Source organism: Cydia splendana, chromosome 4 (assembly GCF_910591565.1).
Source record: "Cydia splendana chromosome 4, ilCydSple1.2, whole genome shotgun sequence".
In the NCBI taxonomy this organism is placed as follows: Eukaryota; Metazoa; Arthropoda; class Insecta; order Lepidoptera; family Tortricidae; genus Cydia; species Cydia splendana.
In genome coordinates, this window is record NC_085963.1 from 18,646,804 (window position 1) to 18,669,553 (window position 22,750).

At 38.3% G+C, this 22,750-nt stretch overlaps 1 protein-coding gene across 2 annotated transcripts in view; it reads left to right on the forward strand.

The window, feature by feature from the left end:
• The window catches only part of LOC134790082 (RNA-binding protein 24-B-like), a 38,578-nt gene that overhangs the window by 12,624 nt on the left and 3,204 nt on the right, over positions 1-22,750 (forward strand). For both annotated transcript variants that reach the window (XM_063760845.1, XM_063760847.1), the window contains exons 3-4: positions 18,858-18,927; positions 22,502-22,740. In XM_063760845.1, the coding sequence (XP_063616915.1) occupies positions 18,858-18,927; positions 22,502-22,740 (309 nt within the window). The remainder of the gene's footprint in view (positions 1-18,857; positions 18,928-22,501; positions 22,741-22,750) is intronic.

A 22,750-nucleotide genomic window follows, 5' to 3' on the forward strand; every position in this document is an offset into this window, starting at 1 on the left:
TTTATTGAACACATGTAAATACCTATAAGATTAATGTATAAGGGTCGATAAAAATAATACAGTATAATGAGTAACATAAAAATATTAAAAACTAAATTTAAAAACTAAAATTAAAAACTACCTAAAATTAAAAACTAACTAAAATTAAAAACTACTTACCTAAAATTAAAAACTAACCGAATCTAAACTAAAGTAAATCTAAAAAAGGCCCCCGCGGCATTGTGCCAAAGATGCTGGCAGCATTCCCTCGCTGAATGGCAATACTAATGCGTTGCGAGAGAAAGCTGCCAGCTCTCTGGTCACCGGTGGTATCGGCCAGCTTTTTCGACATTTATTGAATAATAAACAAGTTACAGTTAATAGGTACTACAAGACCCAACGTGGGCAAAACCTTGAGGTTTGTGTGCCGATGGGGAGTTCAAGAAAATAACATGATATAATTATCTATCTTATAATAATTATAATTCTTAATATAAGTCACTAAAGTCGTTAGATTGTAACAAGTGCTTTTTAATAACTCTTGTATATTTCTCCAGTTTAAATATTTTACCCTAGCATCTTCTAGCAAATCATTTGATATTTTAGGCAATACATACTCGTATATATGTAGGTATACAACCTAATGCCATATATTTTATTATATTTGGGTAAACAATATTTGTTTTGTCTCTTATAGACTTCTTAGTTTTGTACATCTTTTATATTCTGTTTCAGTCAATTCATGTTTTAGTAAATTTTCTAAGAACTTTTAGGAGGCCGAACATTATTACCAACCGTTATCATTCGTAATAGCCAGCAGTTAGCCTAGTCTAATACTAATAATCGTAGATCAAAGTCGTAATTAAGAATGTTCCGAATATACATTGGAGTGTATTCGGAATTCCGAGTGTAGGTACTCTGCTAGACAAATAACTTAGGCAGAATTTAAAATAAATACCTAACTTTTAGTTTCATTTCAAATATATTTTTTTTATGTCGGGTGTTTCAGAAAAGAAACCCGAGTGTCGTTTTGTGATTTTTTATACAAATAAGTATATGTTTATCTCCCAAGTAATACTTAACCAACTACCTACGATCTCCTACATTGATAAGAAAATGTGCGTGCGAACTTACACCACCCTTTTGCAGTTTAATAAACCAATCATTTTATGAAGGATCTTTTCCCGACTTACTAAAAAAGGCTATTATAAAACCTATACATAAAAAAAACTCAAAAACAGATCCAAGCAACTACCGACCCATAGCTCTCCTTCCTACTGCATCAAAACTGTTTGAAAAAGCAATGTGTGACCGAGTGTACAATTTTTGTGAAAAATATAAAATTTTCGACGAAAGTCAAAACGGATTTCGAAAAAACAAATCTACAACTTTAGCCGTTTACAAATTTGTTCAAGAAGCTTTAGAAGCAATAAATTCAAAAAAACACGCAATCGGTATCTTACTGGACATGACGAAGGCGTACGACAAAGTCAATTATAAAATATTACTTGACAAGTTATATAGCATTGGAATACGCGGAGAAGCCCATAAATGGTTTAAGTCCTACCTAGAAAATAGAGAGCAATACGTTGAAATAGAATACATCGATCCTAACAGTAGCGAAATCTGCAACATTAGATCTACCAAAAAAAATATTAACGCATCTATTCCACAAGGAAGCGTAATCGGATGTCTCCTGTTTATTATTTATATAAACGACCTGCCTAAAATCATGAACATCCCATGCACTCTATTTGCAGACGACATATCTCTATTATTAACATGTAACACAACTACGAACATAAATGAACAAATTAAACATACACTAGATAATATTACGAACTGGATGGACGATCACCAATTAGAGATTAACTTCAGTAAAACTAAAATTATGACATTTCAACCGCACCAAAAACAACCTTTAGAAATTGACTTCCATTATAATAACATACAGATAGAGCTAGTACAGGAATTTCCGTTGCTAGGTATAATTTTAGATACGCACTTAAACTGGAAAGCGCACATAAACAAAATTAGAGGGAAAATGTCAAGTTTTGTATATGCACTTGGAGAAATAAAGAGAACCACGGATTTACAAACCTCGCTTGTAACATATTACGCATATGCCTATGCATGGCTAAGCTATGGCATTATCTTGTGGGGAAATAGTACGGACGCACCAGATCTCTTTATACTCCAAAAAAAACTCGTTCGCATACTAGCAAACATCAATGTACCGGATACATGTAAGCCACATTTCCAAAAACATAATTTACTGACTCTACCAGGAATTTATATTCTGGAAATATGTAAGTTCATTAGAAAAAATATTGGTATGTTTAAGAAACGAGAAGAGGTTTTATCAAGAGCTCACTCAGTCAGACACAGAAACATGCTTATGCTGCCCTCATCAACATTGAAAATGCACTCAAAAAGCACATATGTCATGGCAATAAAAATTTTCAATAAATTACCAGACGCACTTAGAAACGAAGAACTAGACTCTACCTTCATAAGAATTCTAAAACAATTACTTATCTCAAAATGTTATTATACTATTACTGAATATTTTGATGACAATTTAACAAATTCTAACTGTAACGACTTGACATTTAACTAATTTTTACTATTTAATTTGTTATCATTCTAATTTCCTATAATAATAATGTTTGACGATAATTATGATAAATCACTAATGTTAAATATTTATTACCAATTGATTATTATAATATTTCCACTGCAACTACCAATTTAAACATATCTTGTTTTGTATAAATAAACTGTTTAGTTTTTAACTAGTTTTTAAGACAGTGCTACGCCCTTGCAGGGTGACCATGTACCAAACCTATATGTAACACCTTTATATCCATGGTTTTTCGCATGAAATAAATGAAATGAAATGAAATCCCCAGTCATTCAGATTAAAGTGTACAAACCATCAAATAATAAACCCACGACTATAAATATGACTACTATGACGTCACCTTCATTCAGAAGGGTTCCAAATCCTACAGATCTACTCATGTATCAGTTCCCCTTTTAGATTAAGCTGTCGTAATTCACAACATAATTGCGAAATGGCCTTAACAATATTAGTCAGCCTATCTGAATAACTTTAAATCCAAATCTTTTTAACTTTGAATACGTATAGTTACGATCACAATCGTACTTTTGTTTGACCAACTTCGGTAATATAACAATTTGTATCAAATCTAGTAATCTAAAACTATCGAAATGATTAAGTATAATATTGTTTGCGATAGATATTTAACCCACTCAGCTTTATGATAAAGATAAGCTTAGAGGCGTAGCATATTTATACCTATAGATATTTACATTTCGCCAAAACGTAAGATTAAAATAATGAAATCAAAAATGGTATTAAATAAAAATGTTTTTGATTTTAATGAAAACAAATTACCTTTATTTAGTTTTCGGTTTTAAAATATTAGAGTGATTGTTTAATTATTTCAAAACTTTACTCATGACATCGTCGTTATTTAATGTAAGTTAATGCAATTGATTATTAGTATACGAAGCTAAAAGATGGCTAGCTACTAGATGTACAAAGGATCGATTAGTTAGAATTAGTAGTAAAATTGTGTACTTATATTATATTTTTAGAGTTGGGGTACTTACTGGACTATAGTTAGGTGGTTTTACGGTTCTTAATTTATTATCAACTTTTGATAATGAAGTACCATAACTACACTTTCAATTTATTGATTGGAAACAGCTAGGCTGTGAAAAAGCCATACGCTATAAATCGCAGATAAGCCTAGGTATACATACAGGATCACAAAAGTTGTATATTTTATGTTCTCTAAATCTAAGCAAACTAATTTACTAACCGTGAAACATTATTTAGTTTTTGCCAATTTAATTTATTTTGCTTTCGGAAATAGGAAATAAATGTTAACGTATTTAACTGTGTGATACAAAATTGAAACAATATTCTAGAGTTGAACTACGTATTTCTATAATAAAGTAAACATTATGTTAAGGAATCCAGTACTCCAAAACTTAACTCGGTAGATCATTAACGAACAAAGCGTGTATGCTCGTTGATTTCGTTAGCGCGTAACCTTATCGCTCAGCTGTTTGTAAAAGGAACGTTTTTTCTAGCAAACACATGATCCTTTTTTTATCTCCTCTCTTCACAAAAAATACACCGTGTGTGAGACAATGCTTCGCGGGGGTCAGTGTACATGTGTCGCAAGCTTTACTTAAACATTACTTATTTATGCGGTAACGTTTCACTGAAATGTGGAATTTTTGTACATCTTATATACTGAATTTGTATATGCGTATACTTATGTTTTATCTGAAACATTTCTTAATTTTTTAAGTGAAAACTTCTTTAGCGGCGGTGTGCACTTTTTGTGATGGGGAAAAAATGTTAAACTCGTAACAGGTGTCACGTGACCGTAAGACGGAAGACGGACACGTGACCTGGTCGAAAAACTGTTACAATATATGTCATTGAGTTTTTCTTTATTGATTTAAATGCCATCTAGTGAGTTTCCCTCTAACTGGTACTAATATAACTCGAGTACTAACAGTGATGTGTTTAGGGGTTTCAAGTAATGCGACGAAATAACCCTAGATGGCGTCAACCTCAATTACATATACATAGTGCTGCAGACATTTTGCACTAGTCATTGAGTTTTCACTTCTGCCGGCACTCCCAGAGTGCAACCCGTTGTTTTTCGATCATAAGCAGTGGTTGTTTAATTTCAGAGTTTTGTCTAGCCTTATGTCGTATATAGCCTTATGTTTTTATATTTTGGTATACAACTTATCGTATAATTGATAAACCGATAACAGTAAATCTAATTACTCATATCTGCGAATCACCTGCGGTAAACTATTTGATAATAAATCAAGCGTTATCAGGAGATAGTGCAGTCGATAAAATTAGGACTAGATTAACTGCTATATTTGCCATGAGCTGGGCTCTGACGCCGATTTCTAGTGACCTAGAAACTAGGTACCTATGTGAAATGGGGTCCCTTTGTTTGACATAAAGTTTTAAGTCTTAATATATTGTTTGTCATAATATCATTAGTCCTAAAACTGAAACCGTTAACTTTTCAGGATTTTCGTGAGGTAGATAGGTAGATAGGTTAGGTTAAGTTTGTTTTATGGCAATCCTGAAACGGTACGCGTTTCTGAACCAAACAAATTATTACTAACGAAAATGCGGACAAACAATACATTATGACTTAAAACTTTTTGGGAAACAATAGAGACCCTTGTGAAATATTAGGTATCTATTTATCTATTTAGTAAATAATAATATAATTATGTCCTCTAAAACCTGACAGTACTGTGATTGTATTCTGATAAACCGCACAACATCAGGGTTATCATTCCAAATGTTTACCTAGTCCGCGTGTGTCGTATTCAGGCAACCATTAAAATAGCGATCTGTCATTATGTATAGAAGTTACGGATCTACCACCGCTGGTGGTTCAGTTGTAAAGCTTTAAAATGATACGGATCCATAAAAGTCTCTGGGAGAGTTCCGAGTTATTACATCATGTCTAATATCATGTTATGTCATGTTATGTCTAATATATCACTTGAAATTTAGTCATTTTTGCTACAGGCAATAATCTGGTATATGCCTACTTTTCCCGTCTGAAAACTTTTGTCCCGGAAGTTCATATTGCAGTCGCTTTCGTAAGAACCAGTGGAAACACCGATTTTTGCGATAAGGTTGCCAAAAGCGGACCCCGAGCCCTTTTACACCGGGAGCGCGCTAAGACTTAAGATAGAGGGAATCCCTTGGAGGTCAAGTTACTCTGGTTAACCCGAGAATACTCTCCCGCGTTCGCGCAACCAATCAAACCAATGTACACGGTTCTCCGCCGGAAGTCCCTAAACGCTCGGAAACGGAAGTGCTCGGTGTACGACGCCCGCTAATTGATTGCGGGCGACAACCCCCCGTTACCTGAAATCACCCTTTTTGCTTACAATGTTGCGTGTTACAACACCAGAAACCAATATTGTCTGTCTTGTGATTAATATATGTACGTTGTGCATGTTTTGTTGTAGGGGAATTATGTACTTAACTTAGTTTTACTTGGAACTTGTGAGGGGCAACTCGGTGTAATCGTCTAATACGATGTTAGTACACTATGCACAGCACAAGTGATGAAGCTATAAAACGCAAGTCTACAAACTGTAACTGATTTAAGTCCCTAAATATAATAAAATAGAAACTAAAAGTCTACAAACACTAAACCCATCCATTACCAATGATATGGGTATTATATATACAGGTAGACACTATTATATTAAGTGTATAATGTGTATATGCATATATGTAGAGCCTGAGTATATGGGTACCGACAGAATGTAGTATAAATTGCTTTTATTATTATCGAAAATCCATGCGTTACCACTAAATTAAGTTACATATAATCATTGTTTGGTTTTCCTGTCTGGTTCTTTGTAGGTAGGGAGCATACACAAATATAATACCTAGATGAGTCAGTCGTGGGTTTTTTATCCGTCTCTCCCCGTATCTAAACATATTGTGAGATGTATATTGACGTGTGAATATTTGCATCTTATACTATTTATCACCTTTTCAGACAGGGACCCTATGAAACCACTTGCATTAGTTAACGATTAAATTAATTAATTGCGTTTTCTGCAATCAATTTGTACGCTGGCGATGGCGGTTGCGCTTGCTGGCATAAAGTCAACAAAATTGCTTTGACCATCAGTGTATCACAGGGCCGTCCGTGTGAGGTGTAGATTTCCTCTCAAAGGCTCCGCATTATAAAGCGTTACTTAAAACGTGACTTACTGTCATAACACATAGGCACTTCACTTGTAATAGCCCTTGTACTAGCGACCCGCCCCGGCTTCGCACGAGTAAGACAAAACCTTAACAAATAATACACCTAAACCTTCTAAAGAATCAATCTATTGTTAGGTGAAAATCGCATGAAAATCCGTTTAGTAGTTTATGAATTTATCGCGAACATACAGACAGGACATTTTATAAGATGTAGTGACTAAAACAGCCCATACCAATTATTAAAACCCATTTTTGTTCATATTTGTAACGTCGCGGTAACAGTAGGTACGAATACAATTGTAATTTGCGATTGCGCTGTCATGCATATTATAATCAAGTAAGTAGGTATGTACTAATAATTATTTACCTAATAGGTATGGGATCGAAAGCAAGCACCAATGTGTGGTGACCGCGAGTCGTCATAAATGAGCCATCTAGTAAGCAAGTGATCTGGAGTGTGAGGTAACTAGAATGACAGGTCATAATACACTTCCGTATACATACCCAGGCATTGGATTAAATTGACGACTGACAATGCCATGCTAAGTTGGCTCCTCTTTAATTTGGCGTCGTATAGAATTACGCAGTTACGGTACGTGTCGTGATTTGCGGATTTGATCTTAATTAAAGTGCAAGAAGGTCGTATTTAAGTAAAGGTTGTGGCATGGCTACACGAGAAATGAGGCGTCCAGAATGGACCATGAAGCGATGAAAGATTGCGTAAGAGATTATATTAGCATACCTAGAGTTAAGTAGAGGTCGCAGAACCGTTGTGACTTGTGACTGATACATATCCTTCGGATTTTTAGTATGTATATATGTTTTCTAATTAATTTCTGTTCTTCCTCGCGTTATCCCGGCATTTTGCCACGGCTCATGGGAGCCTGGGGTCCGCTTGACAACGAATCCCAAGAATTGACGTAGGCACTTGCTTACAATAAATTACAAATGAGGTAGAGCAAGTTTTTTGTCAGAAATATGAAATCAATCGCCATTTGATATGAAGTAGGTAGGTGTGGTATGATATGAGATATGAGTTAGTAGATTATTGTACGTACTTATGGAGATTGAATAAAAAACCGCCAGGGACTGTTTACAGTTTTATCAAAGAAGTGTCTCAGAACGACTGAATAGATCCTCGTCATATGCATGTTTATTGTGGAGGTCGCAGTATTGTTCCACGACGTGTCGGGTAGTGCACACATTGAAAGCCGCTCGGGGCCCAGTACTAAGCTAAAAGGTCGTATCTTTACGGGATTTTTAATTACATACGGCTTTTTAGGTAACAGTGTACACAATGGGCGCAGGCGCGCGTGACACCGGGCCACCTGGCCGTGGTCTACCGGCCCCGCCATATGCTCCGGCGCAAGCTTTCCTACATTGTCCACGCATCGGCAGCCCTAACGAAATCGTATGTGACGCGGCCCTAGTTACGGTGGGGTCATCCATGAACCTTATCGATCGGGCTTATGTTCCGGTGATAGGGAACCATTTGGCAGTTATCACAAAAATTTCCATGTGAATTATTAATTAAAGATCCCAGATAGACCAATTGGAGTGTGCACAATTTCAGAAATGCGTTTGTTGAAATAGCTTTTGTTTGTAGTGTTTAGGTTTATTTATAGGGTTTATTAAATGCAGATTTATAATAACTTTGTTTCCTATTTGATATTTGCCTATGAATTTATTAAATCACAATCTATCAGAGAGATGGCCATAACGTACCCATAAGACAACGTTTTGTAGTAGCACTAGTAGCTATCTTCAAAGGGTTATAAGTTAAACAGTTTCGAGAACAATACCGTCATAATGTCAGAACTGGATAAACGCATTAGATGTGCCGCCAAAATACCCTGTTTAGTCTACGGTGACTGCATGGCTGAGACTTACGAGCTGTATTAGTTTGTTTACAGAACCCTTCCGAAATGTAGAACTGGGAAATGCGCTGGGAAGAACGGTTTACTGGCTAAGTCGTTTCCTCACTGTTTATATAGTATCCACAGAGCTAGGGGTGCGAATCAAAAACTAACATGTTTGCGAGATTTCAACGGACGCGGACGTTGAGGTCATGTTACAACCGCTTCTTTTATCAGTTTTGCCTTCCCACCGTGAGAATAACTCAACACAATTAGCCTTATTTCAAATTCAGGTCTTTGAAACTTGATTCGTGTACCTAGGTTTTGTGCTGTCACATGATCAGTAGGGGCACAGTGGGAACGGAGTCCGTTAAAACGGGTCCGGTTTTAGCGTAACCGTTTCATCCGCCAGCGACGCAGCCTCGGGGTAGTTACCGTTATTTTAGAGGGGTTTCTCTATGAATGAGCGCATGCGCACCCGGCTCCCCTTCAATGTCCTCTGTACCTGCGATTTTTTGTCTCCAACAAAAATAAGAGCACGTTTTTTAATGTAAATTAGGTGCATACAAATGTGCACGCTTGGTAAGCAGAGCCATTTGTTAGTTTTGATAAACAAGGATAAGATTATCAGAGTTTGAAATTGGGTTTTTGTAAAATCTTGATTTGAATATCGCACAATGGGAAAAAGTCTCTGAATAGTGTTTAAAAAACGAATAATGATTCAGTTGAAGGGAATATTGATTGACTGTTGCTTTTTGAGTTGCTATCGGACTATCTACGCTCTATTCCGTGGGTTTTTTTGGGGGGAATCGATTTGTTACTGTTAGCAGCATTAATGGAGGAGTAAAGTCATGTCTGTCTTCGCCGCTCGCGCATAGTGTTCGCGCCAAAATAAATAAGCGTTAATCTGGTTAAGCGGGGCATCAACGGATCGCGGCCGCTCTATCGAAACAGACTGATGCAGTTGTTAGCTGTAAACTATTCGTGTAGTTGGGAAATAATTAATCAACTATGTATTTTTAGCTATCAGCAACTAACATAATTTATACATTTTACATATATGTACTTAATAAAAATTTGCATTTAAGACATGGTATGAAAAAAATAATATAAAACGGAATATATCGTGTACAATGAACATAATTTACATAATCCGTTAAAATAGTTTTATTTTATGAGTGACTATCGCGGTAATCGAAGACAATATTACCTATGTTATCAGCTAGTCATAATCATTAAGTAGTTGGGGTTTATGGTTTAAAGGAGAGTTGTATTTGTTGCTAACGTTTTAGAATTCGTACCATATGTATTGATATCCATTCCTACCCAACCTATGCGATAGAACATATAAAAACTATGAATATATAGTTATCGGCGTCAGGCGTGTCACCGTTACGCAGCGCCTGTAGTTCAACCGACATTGAATTCGATTGTCGATGTACGGCCGTTGTTTGACTAGCTGCTCCATATTTACTTACCTACATGAATACTGAAAGAATAAAACTCCAAGATCGTTATCGTAAAACTATTTACCATATTTTTATGTTGTAAACAATTTTTACTGTATTACCATATCGTCTAAACATGCTAGCGGTTGCATCGGTGCCTACGCGGTGCCCTGGCGATTTCAGCAGCGTCGATTATGAAAACATTGTTAAAGTTTTATTGTATGGTGTTGATGAAGGCCGGCGGGGCACTTGTCCAAACAGACGAGGTGACGGTATGAATTATATAGTGAAGCGAGCGCCGCGGTAATCGATTCACACCTGCCCAGAACTACGCCTTGTCGAAATTGTTGTCATTTTGAGCGCCACTATAATTTTAGACTTTAAAAGCTAGCACAATTTTATCGTGTATTGAGTTTAGACTACATAGTAACAACAACATAACAAAAGCAGTTAATATTGTGTTGATTCTCACTGTATCGCCTAACATCAACATGTACACATACAATTTATGGCGTATGAATAAAAAAAAAATATGTACATACATCGGAAAAAATTGCCGGCACAGCCTCTCTTTATTCCTTGACCAAACTCAAACCGGGCTCGTTATAGGCAATGGAAGTTTAACTCTACTTAAGTAGTAGGTACTTCAAATAAGTCTGAAAATGACGAATTCTTTACAAAAAATGTAATTTGCTACATACGTTTGGCATACTCACTGGAACCGTCGCTCTGCTTGGGTCTCTGGGCATCGAAGCGCGAATTTTCGAGAGGCACGCATCCAGTCATCATTGACTAATGAAGAGTTTAAGCTTAAGCCCTTTGTGCCGGGGGCTTATCCCTGTTGGGCGCTTGCGTGCCTGCCCTTCGCCGGTGCATTACTTATGCATGCGCCGCCCCTCGTCCGAGGACGTCGTACAGGACTATCCCCGCACTATTTTTTAGGGTTCTGTAATGTTGACCTAGTACCCGTGTGTGATAAGTTACGAAGTCGAATTTCGCGAATATAACCTATTTTAATATCGAGTGAAGGTACACGCGTTGTTGTAAAAAAATCTCCGTAATGAAATGAGAAATGACTGATTCTAGCACAAACAATGTCTCCTGAAATTAATTTCAAAGATCCACCCACGTTGAAATGTAGGTGACGGGATCCCTTTGTTTCCCATAAAGTTTTAAGTCATAATGTATTGTTTGTCATATTATCGTTAGTCATAAAACTGAAACCGTTAACTTTTCAGGATTATCGTAAGGTTATTCTTTAGATAGGTTAGGTTAGGTTAGGTTTGTTTTATGGCAATCCTGAAAAAACACGCGTTTCTGAGAAAAACCAATTATGACTAACGAAAATTCGGACAAACAATACATTATGACTTAAAACTATTTGGGAAACAATAGAGACCCGTAGGTGACTAATGAAAATTACGAATGATCAAGAGTGCTTTTCATTCGATTTTACCAGGAATATTTAGGCTTTTAACTTATGTAGCTATTTCAGCTTTAAAAGCAATGGTTTTGCGTGCCGCTATACATTTAAAAAGAACCCTGGCTGGGTAGCCATTCTTCACAAAATAATACCATTCTTTTTATTTCTGTTTTACGGCACTGTCAACATACAGTGATTTTGGCGATATGTACTGCGGAACCCTTGGTGAACTGGGAGTAATGTATTGTTTTGGGTGTGGGATTTAGGCTGCACTGATGGGTAGCACCGCACGCGCCGCGATCGATATCCAAACGGTCGTTTCGTTAACTGCGCATTGGGGAACGACCAATCATTATTTTTATTATTTTCACTTCGATAGTTACTTGCATTTATTGAACTTAGAAACACGCTGGTGAAGTTAATCTTTAGCGTAATAAATGCTTTTTTTAAGATTTTGTATTGCTGATGTAGTAAAGATGGAATCGATTTAAATCTGGAGTTAAATCACTCCTCAGGCATAAGCGTATTATATGTAGGTGGTAGGTTACTTGAGTATCCCCTATTACCCAGTGATTAGGTACCCCGTGGGTATATAGACATTAATTTGCTTTTTACGTTACCTAAGATATAATATGTTACTAAAGCAGTAAGAACTATATGGAGATAATTCATTATGTTCATTCTACAAACAATTTTCAGCAGTTAGATCACGTGTTTTTTTAATTTTTCTTTCCGAGCGGCTGTCACAAATTTCTATACAATTGGATGTTATTTTACCGCTTAAGTGATGACTTTTTACAGGCTTCCGATAGTATGTGTAACGTATTAATCCGCTAATGAGCGCGCGGTCGATACTGCGCAAACTTGTAGTTGTATGAAGCGAAGCCATAGGTAATTGTCGCTCTGCAGCTACCACGTGTTTCTGCCAGTTATCGACATTCCGTCATACTCTAATTTCTTAAATCACATTTCTATGGGTTTGCAGTATTGATTAAATTGAGTGCAAGAGTACCTATGTCACGGTTTTAATTTATTCTATTTTAACATGAAGTACTCACTTGGTCAGTATATTATGGCTGCTTAATTGTTATTAGTATTTAGTATATATATATACCTACATAATTATACCGAATAATTTAGAATTAGAGAGTAACTATAATAGAACATTTTCCATATTTTTCTGTTTGTGTAATATAGTCCCACATTTTTTAATTAATGACTATATGTAGTATATATATGCCTTTGAAGGGCGCGCTAACGTTATCACCGATCCGCAGTAGAGCTGCATTGCTGCTTCATTATATCTCATATCTGTATTTTATTGTGCACGGCGGAAACGTGTAATTACTACACCGCGTGGCAGCTTGGCTGTGATCCCAACCGTCAAATCATTTCTATTACATTAGAATCGTGAATACCATAAATTTAATCACGCATAAAACTACATATTTTACATTTCCGCAACTCTAAAACAGTACCTACATTTACACATATTCTTCGCTAGCTAATGAGAAATGAAATATAAAGTTACGATGTCAAAGAAAATTGCTTGAAAATGTCCTTTAGGTATACAGTGTGTTTTTTTTAAGTGGGACAGTATGGGGAAATCCCAAAGTATAAGAGATACAGGGAAACTGTCTTAGGAAACATTAGGTACTTTTTTGTGAAAAAAAAATGGTATAGTCAAAATTTTGGTCAAGTGTGAGTTGTCCCTAAAAATGATTAATTTTGATGAAATTTTTTTTTGACGCACATCTACTCAGTTTCATGAGGGGATCATTTTATTGTATGGGAAGAAAAAAATCGGGACAGCAGAAGTTAGTCAAATTTAAGAAAATCGTTTTCATTTTTACAACCCGTGTAAATTGAAAACCACTGCCCACTGCAAGGTTTTTATTTAAAAAATATTGCCTATTCCAGTTTTACATTTGAATTTGGAACACTTTATTTGGTTTAAAAAGGATTAAAATACTTTAAGATATTCTTACGCGAGCCTTACCTTACAAATCTAATTTAAAAAAAAAAACAAATTTTAAATTTGGAACTTCTTGAAACAAACAGTATTTTACTTGATATTTCATTGTTTAAAGTTAACATTATGTTAAGTTTTCGTCATGGAATTACCAAACTCGCATAAAGTAGATTTAATTGAAGCGTATTTTGTAAATTATCGTAGCTCTGTGAATGCGTTACAGTGGTATCGGGAACGTTATCCGGACCGCGATCAACCGGACCGCAAAATTTTTGACAAACTGGTGAAAAATTTAAGAAAGGGAGGCTGTTTTAAATTAAAACGGAAGAGACGAGCCACAGTAATAAATGAATTTACAACTATCGCAATCTTAGGATATTTTGAAGCCTACCCAAAAGCCTCATTGAGGGAAGCTGCTAACACTATCGGTGTGCATAAATCTACAGTACGAAAGGTATTGAAGGCTTACAAGTACAAGTGTTACATAGAAGGTCATCTTGTACAAGCATTGCTTCCAGGAGACACTGACCGGAGATTAGCATTTTGCCAGTGGTTTGTAGCATGCTCGATTAGAAACCCGTCTTTTCCAAGCCGGATTATTTGGACAGATGAATGCAATTTTTCAAACAATGGCATGTACAATAGAAAAAATAATCATTTTTGGGCACGTACAAACCCCTTCCGAACTACGGCAACCCATAACCAGGTCCGCTTTTCCTTTAATTGTTGGTGTGCAATATTAGATAATAAAATCTTTGCCATTAAAATTTACCATGGAACATTGAATAGTCAAAAATATCAGGAAATATTAAACATGGCTGTGGATTTAGTAGATATGGCAATTCCATTAAATAATTTGAATAATATCATCTACCAACAAGACGGCGCCCCTGCCCACAATAGTATCGCTACGAAACAGTTTTTAAATGAACATTTTCTTGATCGCTGGATGGGCACAAATGGCCCTATTAAATGGCCACCACGTTCACCCGATTTAACACCGTTGGATTTTTTCATTTGGGGGTACCTTAAAGGTCGAATTTATGCAGATACTTACAACTCGGTACAAGAGTTAAAAGACGCAGTGCATTATCATTTGAACAACATACATCACAACGCCTTGTCTAAAGCTACCAGAGGTGTTCTGAAACGCGCTCGTGCCTGCATTCGACAAGAGGGAGGCCACTTTGAACATTTACTTTAATGTAAAATTATTTTATTAAATTTACCTAACTTCTGCTGTCCCGATTTTTTTCTTCCCATACAATAAAATAATCCCCTCATGAAACTGAGTAGATGTGCGTCAAAAAAAAATTTCATCAAAATTAATCATTTTTAGGGACAACTCACACTTGACCAAAATTTTGACTATACCAATTTTTTTTTCACAAAAAAGTACCTAATGTTTCCTAAGACAGTTTCCCTGTATCTCTTATACTTTAGGATTTCCCCATACTGTCCCACTTAAAAAAAACACACTGTATATCAACACTGGCCTATATTTACGGAATGCATCAGATCATTGCCAACAGGAAGTGAGATACCTACTTTCAATTAGTCATACTCATACCTGGCCACTTCAATTTCTAGAGCGCGAATATATTTGCTAATATTAATAATTTCTACTTGAAAATTGTAATTAAATTTTCATTCAACGTGAAACATTCATTCAACGTTAAAATTTCCTTGACGTAAAACAGGTATTTCGCGTTAATAAATTTTCTCTCGAATACCTTCCGTGTCAACTGACATATGGCATACGTCCCAAGTATCTGGTATTGCAGTTTGTTGACACGATTATATCTCTTGAATATATGTGTTTATACTCTTGCATTAATTTACCAGGTCTATAATAATTGTGAAAAACGATCTTCAATACGAAAATTAAATACAACAAGCTCAGTTATTGTTGCACACACTCGGGAGTTAGCTTTTGTTTAAGGCCTTTGGAATTGCTACAAATGAGTGTGGGTTTTGCCACTATTTTTTAGAATTCATTAATGTGAATATAGCCTCCTTTGTTTCCTTAACGCTTATTTAGAGAAGCGGCAAAATCGCATTACTTTCAATATTTATTAATCATGATAACCGTAAAAGGGTCCTAGAAAAATACTAATAAAACATAGTAATAAGACAGCGACAGCGTATAGAGGTTCCGCTCCCTTTGCCTTTGTAACGCGATCCGGCAGGCGACTTCCGCGCGAAGCCCTGCTCCAGCGATAATCCTTCGTAAATTACTCGCTAGCTGACGTTACCTATCACCACCGTTCGCGCGGCTGACCTCTCGCTAACCTTAGTACACTTACCTAAGTTGCGATACTTGCGATATTGATACACTTAGTAAGTGTACCTTGTAACGTTCTATAATATTCTGTAGCTTTTTTAGTAAGTACTCCATTTGTGCCAATCTTAACACGTGGAGGTACCTACTGTTAGTGTCTGAACTGTCTGACTATCCTACTTCTGGGTGAAACGCCCGTAATTTTTAGGCTCTCCGTTGTGAGCTATTTCTTTCAGTTTTTCAAAAACCAGTCTAACTCATCAGCCCATCACCTAAAAGATAAGAGATGTTTAAGTTGAAAATGTAGCTTTCTTCGTGTCTTAATTATTATTTATGTACAACAGCTGGCGAGCAGAGGTTGGCCGAGCGAGGCTGGCGTCCGGCGAACGACGCGGTTATTTATAAAACAGAGTTGCGTCTCGTTTTGTCTTCGGCTCGCTCTTTATTTTGTCTAAATATACGCGGTTTTGGGAACGTCGCTCGTCGCGGCCTCCGCAGCGACACCAGAGCTGGCAGCTCGCCAGGGCTCCGGCTTCGATTACTGTACCTTTTATACAGCCTACAAAGACATGCTTGTATCGAACTTCAAAGTGCGTCTTTTGACCTGGACTGGGGATATTGAAAACAATAATTTGCTTAAACATTGCGAAATCGATGTTTTAATTTAGGAGTTCGATAGAGTTCAACGCGTCGTTTTCTGAAAATAATCGAATCTCGGAAACGTGGCGCGATTAATGAGCCTGTAAACGGAGGCTGGTCGGCGATAATTATTCCAGTGTGGATTGATGGTATCTTGCGTTAAAGACGACATCTTAGTTGATCAAAGACACGGGACGAAGGCTAGAGCTGCTAGTTTGAACGCTAACCAAACACAAACCAAAATAAGTGTGGCCTCAGATCATCTATAAGTTCCTTGGGATGTGTATGTCAAGTTCCAGAGGGGACAAGCATAATCGGGACAAAATGTTTTATGATTTACGTAGCAGACATGAAAAGTGACACGGTCACTCGGAACGTGCAGTTTGGTCAAACGAAACCGGGCCACGGCTTGTCTAGTTCTATTCTCGTGCCGGTAAACTTGCGCGACATCGCAATCATGTACAATGTATTTGAAAGCAATATTGTACTACAATTTTAACGGGTTGTTTTCTACGTCTCTACCTCGGCTTTATTGCGATTTTAGCTCAAAGCATTTCCTGAAAGTCGTAAACCAATATTAATGACTGTATTGCCCTATTCGCTTCGGTTCATAGGTAACAAATTATTGGTGTTTCTGACATGTCGACGATTGATTTCAATATTTGCACGATTTTGGCAAACGTACTATAAACGTACTATAGTTACAATATAGAGAAGTAGTACTTAGTAGGTAAAATATACGAATGCTTACTTCGTACTTATATGGATACTTGGATAGCTGATGACTGATATTCGTATCGCCGCCCCACTCGATCCGCCTGCGTCTAAAATCGTATTTCCGTAGAATCCTTACAAGCGACTTTAAGCTGTTAGTGTCGGCTTCGCAGTTCGTCGACCCTCACGAAGAACGTAGACGTCCTGAAACAGGCGAAGAACATTAAATATAAACTGTTGTTTGCTACACCTACGGGATCCATGAGTCGTATGTCCCAAATTACACGTCATTACTCTCAGTATGTACACATTTTATGACGCAGGTATGACTAATATTGACTCCATACTTTCGTGTATTACCTAGTCCAAATTTTGTCAAACATTTTTGAATCATAGGTACCTAATCAGTACCGATGAATGATATTCAGCTTTTAAACCGAATATGGAAACCAACATTCGATTACGACGAAATTTAACTGGGTCACGCGCCGCTAACAAAGGACTTACAACGCACTGCATGTAGGCTGAACGACAATGGTAATAAAGGGAAAAAATAATGAATCAAGATAAGCTTTATGGTGGACAGTGGTTCGACCTCGGCCGTCAAATGGCATGGCATCGATCGAATGGCTGCGGCCCATCACGAGACCATGCCACGGTATGTACGTAAGTAGGTATCTACCGTGTAGCACGCGACCAGCGCTTTCCGAGGGTGTCTTTGTGGTTTTTCTGTCAATTCGATTGATAGTATCAATTCATCCTTAATGCCACCTTCAATATTGTAAGGGTTAGTTTTACATTTAACCAAAGCAATTTTACCTCATCTTCATGAATTATCAAAAATCTAATTGAGTTGTTGTTTGAGCATCAGATGTTATTAAAAGATACAGCCTCACGGAAGGTTACAGCGACATTATCGCGACTGCCGAACCGCGACTCCATCCGGGCCATTCCGGATGTGATCCGCAGTAATCACCGATGAAAATTTCACCATATACAATAGCCACCATATTTAGAGCCCGGTAGAGGTCACGCTCTTTTGGCCGTTAGTCATTAATCAGCGATTTACCAACGCTGTTATAATGATTGCGCATATCCGAAATGCGACATGTTATTTGCTTCCCGCAGTACTTGCCAAATCCGCGGTCGACGGTGGTTAGTATTTATTAATACCGACATGTACCTATCTATTTGGAATTAGCGCATACCTGGAATTGCGCAACGAAAGCAGACGAGGCATTAAGATATATCTTTGCTTTGTCTTTTTGGATGGATCACGCCGTCAATCAATGTAAGATGCCAGTTCAGAGCATTCTCTTCTTTGGTCGTCGGTGCCAACGATTGAAAGCCATTTATAGAAGCCGTTTGTCGTCTTCTCTTCTCGCGAGCATGTCCCTGGATGCCGACGACGTCGGAGCCCGGGCGGGCGGCGAGCGACCAAAATAGATGCCGCCTCGGGCGACTTAACAATGCAATAAAAAGAAATTAACATTTTAACGTTGCCTGCGCTAAGTTCACTGTTGTGTCATTTGGAAGTGTTCCAATATCTTTGTGATATATTTTAGTTTGAAATCTCTAGTCACTTCCGTTAAGTAAGATAGTATATAAAAAGTTTCAAAACAAGAATGATGAAGGACTAATGTTTGTCGGAATTCAGTGTCCCCTTTTTTCTGTCAGCTAGATTTATTTAGTGTAAAATTACCATGTTATTAATAGGTTGGATTGTTGCAGGGTTCGGTTTGGCGGCGGCGGCAGCCGGCGTGCGCGCCGGATACCAGACAGTGCTGCCCACTCCGTACGGGTAAGTGCGGACTTGCTTCCCGCCTTCATCATCTGTATCGATGTTCAATGGTTCAACACTTTGATATTTGCCAGCACTAGCGGCGCCGCATGCCGCTCTAAACATCTCACGAGACAAAAATCAGATATCGATGCTCCAATGGACAATTTCCGATACCGTAAGCTTAAAATAACTGATAGGTATCTATCTAATTACGATTAGACAAGGGATTCAGGTATTATAGGTAATTAATGTAATGGTTTCTCTATGGGGCTTAACAAACGAGTAGGAGGTACCTACCTGCGAATTCTGTACGCATATTTATCAATAGTTTGGTTTAGTTCAGTTATTATTAAAATAATTTGAAACGGTCCATGTCGAGATATCGCCAGGTCAGCTGAAATATGGGATAATGACGACAACTACGGAAATTAGGGTATAGGTATTTGTGCAGGTGGTATTAATTGAAGAAATAATTGCTGAGCTGACTTTTGTCTCGGTAGATGAGGCGAGCGGCGTCTCCGGACGGCTAGCGGCGCGGCGGCCGATGGACCACACCTAGACTAAAAATTATCAAACATTTCACATAGGTATCTATGGCAAGCGTGAGCGTGAGAGTGGATTTTTCGTTTTGGGTGTGACTTAGTCGATTGGGTTTTTTAATGTTTACGTTTTACAATGCTATATCGGAGCATGGGCGGCGCCGGCTGCGAGCGCCGCGGGCGCCGCTCACCGCAGTGACACCTATACGCATCGTTCTCGACACTTCTATTTATTTACTTTTTATGTTTTATGCCGTGTTCGTGTACGATTTTGTTGATTGGACTTGATTTTTGTTGGTGGTGGATTTCGTTTAATACACTTACGAAGAATGTATAGGGAGGGCGGCGCCGGCTCGCAGTGTCGGTCGAGGGCGCGTTGTGTGTGCGTAGGTGTGAACGCACTCTCGACCTGGCCCTATATTTGCGTCGCTTACCGAGCGCAGGCGAGCGTCAGCTCAGACGTGCCAGCATAATAGAGTGACTCCGAGATCCGTAAAAACTTTGTGTAGGTTACACGTATGCTGGTTCGCTTGAGCGCAACGCCTAATTCTGCGGTCGGTGGGTAAGGGCATAATAGCCATGCGCGCGCGCCGCCCGCGCCGCTGCCGTGTTGTCCTATTGGGAAGTCCACTCCACCGAGTCAGGGTTGCATCCACGACGCCTTCAGTGTGCTCGTGACTTATATCCGTTTGTTGTTCGATGCTGCCTCATCAAACACGCCCGCCACCTCACCACAACATATATTATTCATAGAAACACTACTCTTAATGGAAAAACAATCAAGTGAAAGCCTCATTTGATTAATGGCATTTTATTATTTTTCCTTGGCACTTACAAAGACAAACGTGTATGTCCTTACTTATTTACAAATGTACCTTACAAATGTAGTATATACCTAGAGCAAAGTTAACTTTAACTTCTGTATGAAAGTCATTAACATGCCATCAACTGTATTTGACATGATTACCAATACCTATAAAATGACTGATGATAATGATAACAAAAGTAGCGGGTGGGTAGATATTATCTATATACCTACGATATAATTGTAGAGATCACTTAAGTGATAAATTTTAAACCAAACTATAGGAATCTAGTGTATTCAGCTAGGTTGTTACTTTATCGTTTGAAGTTATTTTGTGGTTTAGATACTTTGGGCTTGTGTGATGTTCCGCCAGTGTAAAATGCTGTGTTTTGAGTGTTTATTTGTATTAATTGTTCATATGAAATATCTAACTATAAGCATCTCGGCTTAGGATTAGGTAGGTATATTATATACCTATGTACATAGGTACCAGTAGCAGCGCGTCAAACATATCAATTGAGTAAAAAACCCTGCATTTTTTTATATTAGACTTGTAGAAAAGCAATTCTTACAAATTAGACAAGCCGTTGGGAATCGAGTTCTAAGAACGACTCGCTACTTTTACTTGGATATTACAACATGTACTTATGTAGTAAACGGGACTTATCAATAGCGAAAACTCTAATAAAAACCAATATTTGATCGATCTTTGATGAGATACCTGCATATAATTAGAAAGCAACATTTCATGCCCCCCTTTGTGTTATGCAAGTCAAAATTACAAAACACTCCATAGATACCAGAATTCTTATACTACCAAGTAGGTAGTATTCGCAAAGAGCTGTAGCAGATCACAGGTGGGCGTGTTGGGCGGGCGGAGCGTGTCGGCGGGCGGGCACCACGCATGCGCCTCGTGCGTCTTCTCTGCGACCGCATAATCCCAAAGACTCAACCTCGAACGACGATCAATCGCCTTCTCTATCGGCTATTAGCTGAAAGAAAAGGAAGTAAAATCGCGTTCCAACAACATCGACTGTTATAAGCGTAGCTCCCTGAGAGCCCTTACAAAATGCTGACGCGGCGAGCCGCTCAGCAGAACCACTCCAATGCACACTTGACCGCTTTCGCAAGGAATTAAGCGAGCTCTACGTTACTTCCACGCCTCCTAATGTATGAATAAATTTACCAATCTAACTCCTGGCAAGAGAACGATGCCGTCCCTGGTGATGTACAGGTGTCTAATACATCACCCGATTTGCCGCATTTTGGTGTTATTTATATATTCTGGAACCTCTCCAACTATTACCTTCACCGTAGGTAGCCATTAAGATTAGTTATTAGAGGTAGATTATCTGCACTAATGAACCCAAAAACCCCTTCGCGTTTCGTAATTGACACGTGCGGCATCTTAATCTTAATTCCGAGAGTCTCCACTGGAGCGTCGCGCGATAAGACTAGTCAAGACGAATGATGCGGATATTTCGGGCGAGGCGGAGTGGACGCTGCCGCTTGCTCTATATTTTAAATAGTTTTTTGAATATTTTTCTGGCAATGACGCACGGCGGCGGATCCTCCACGGCGACATCCCACTGGCTCCGATCCGTTGCATACTTACAGTTTTATATTCTAGTCGTTTATCGATGTCTACTAACCTAACAAAACTAGATTGCTCGTGCCGTGTCGACGCTGCAAACAGGGCTAGGTACTAGAGTGTGATGACAGTTCTGTTTTACAGTATTAATTATTAAAATGTGATGACCTTTCACATGCGCTACGTTTTGGTACACTGCTTGTGAACGGTTATCTTGGGGTGATTTAGCAGCACGCGCTGGGGAATACTAATCCTTTATTCGCATAAGGACGTACAATAATCATAACGACCACAACACAATCAGACCAATACGCATTAGCCAAAAATTATACCCACGAAAAACAATTAAATGTGTAGAAGTCGTTTTGGTCATGATAAAATAGTTTAACAGTGATCAGATTTAGGCCAAAGACCAAAATCGCTTACAAATAAGCGAAGTACTCTGCGTAAGCTATATAAGCCCTTCTGCGGAGGTGATTTGTACGGTAGAATTTTTCATAGAGCTACACGAAGTTTATTTAATCAGTTTTTTTAAACATTGGTCTTATTGCCTATTGGTGAATATTTTCTTAGGCGATTAAAGGGTATTTTATTCCTTAGCGCATGTTGTCTGATGCCTGTAAATTGGTGTTAACAATAGTTGTTGTGTTTGGTCAGGTTGTCGCCGGGATATGTGTACGGCACGCCGGGGTACACGATGAGCGCGATGAGCGGCGTGGGCGCGGGGGTGACGTCCGGCGCCGGCGGGCTGGTGCAGCTGCCGCAGCTGCAGCACGCTGCCGCCATGGCCGCCGCGAACCACCTCTACGAGTACCAGGCGGCGGCCGCGCAGGGCGCCGCGGCGTATCAGCAACAGTACGCGGCCGCAGGATTCGACCCGTACGCTACAGCTGCCGGTAAGATTTA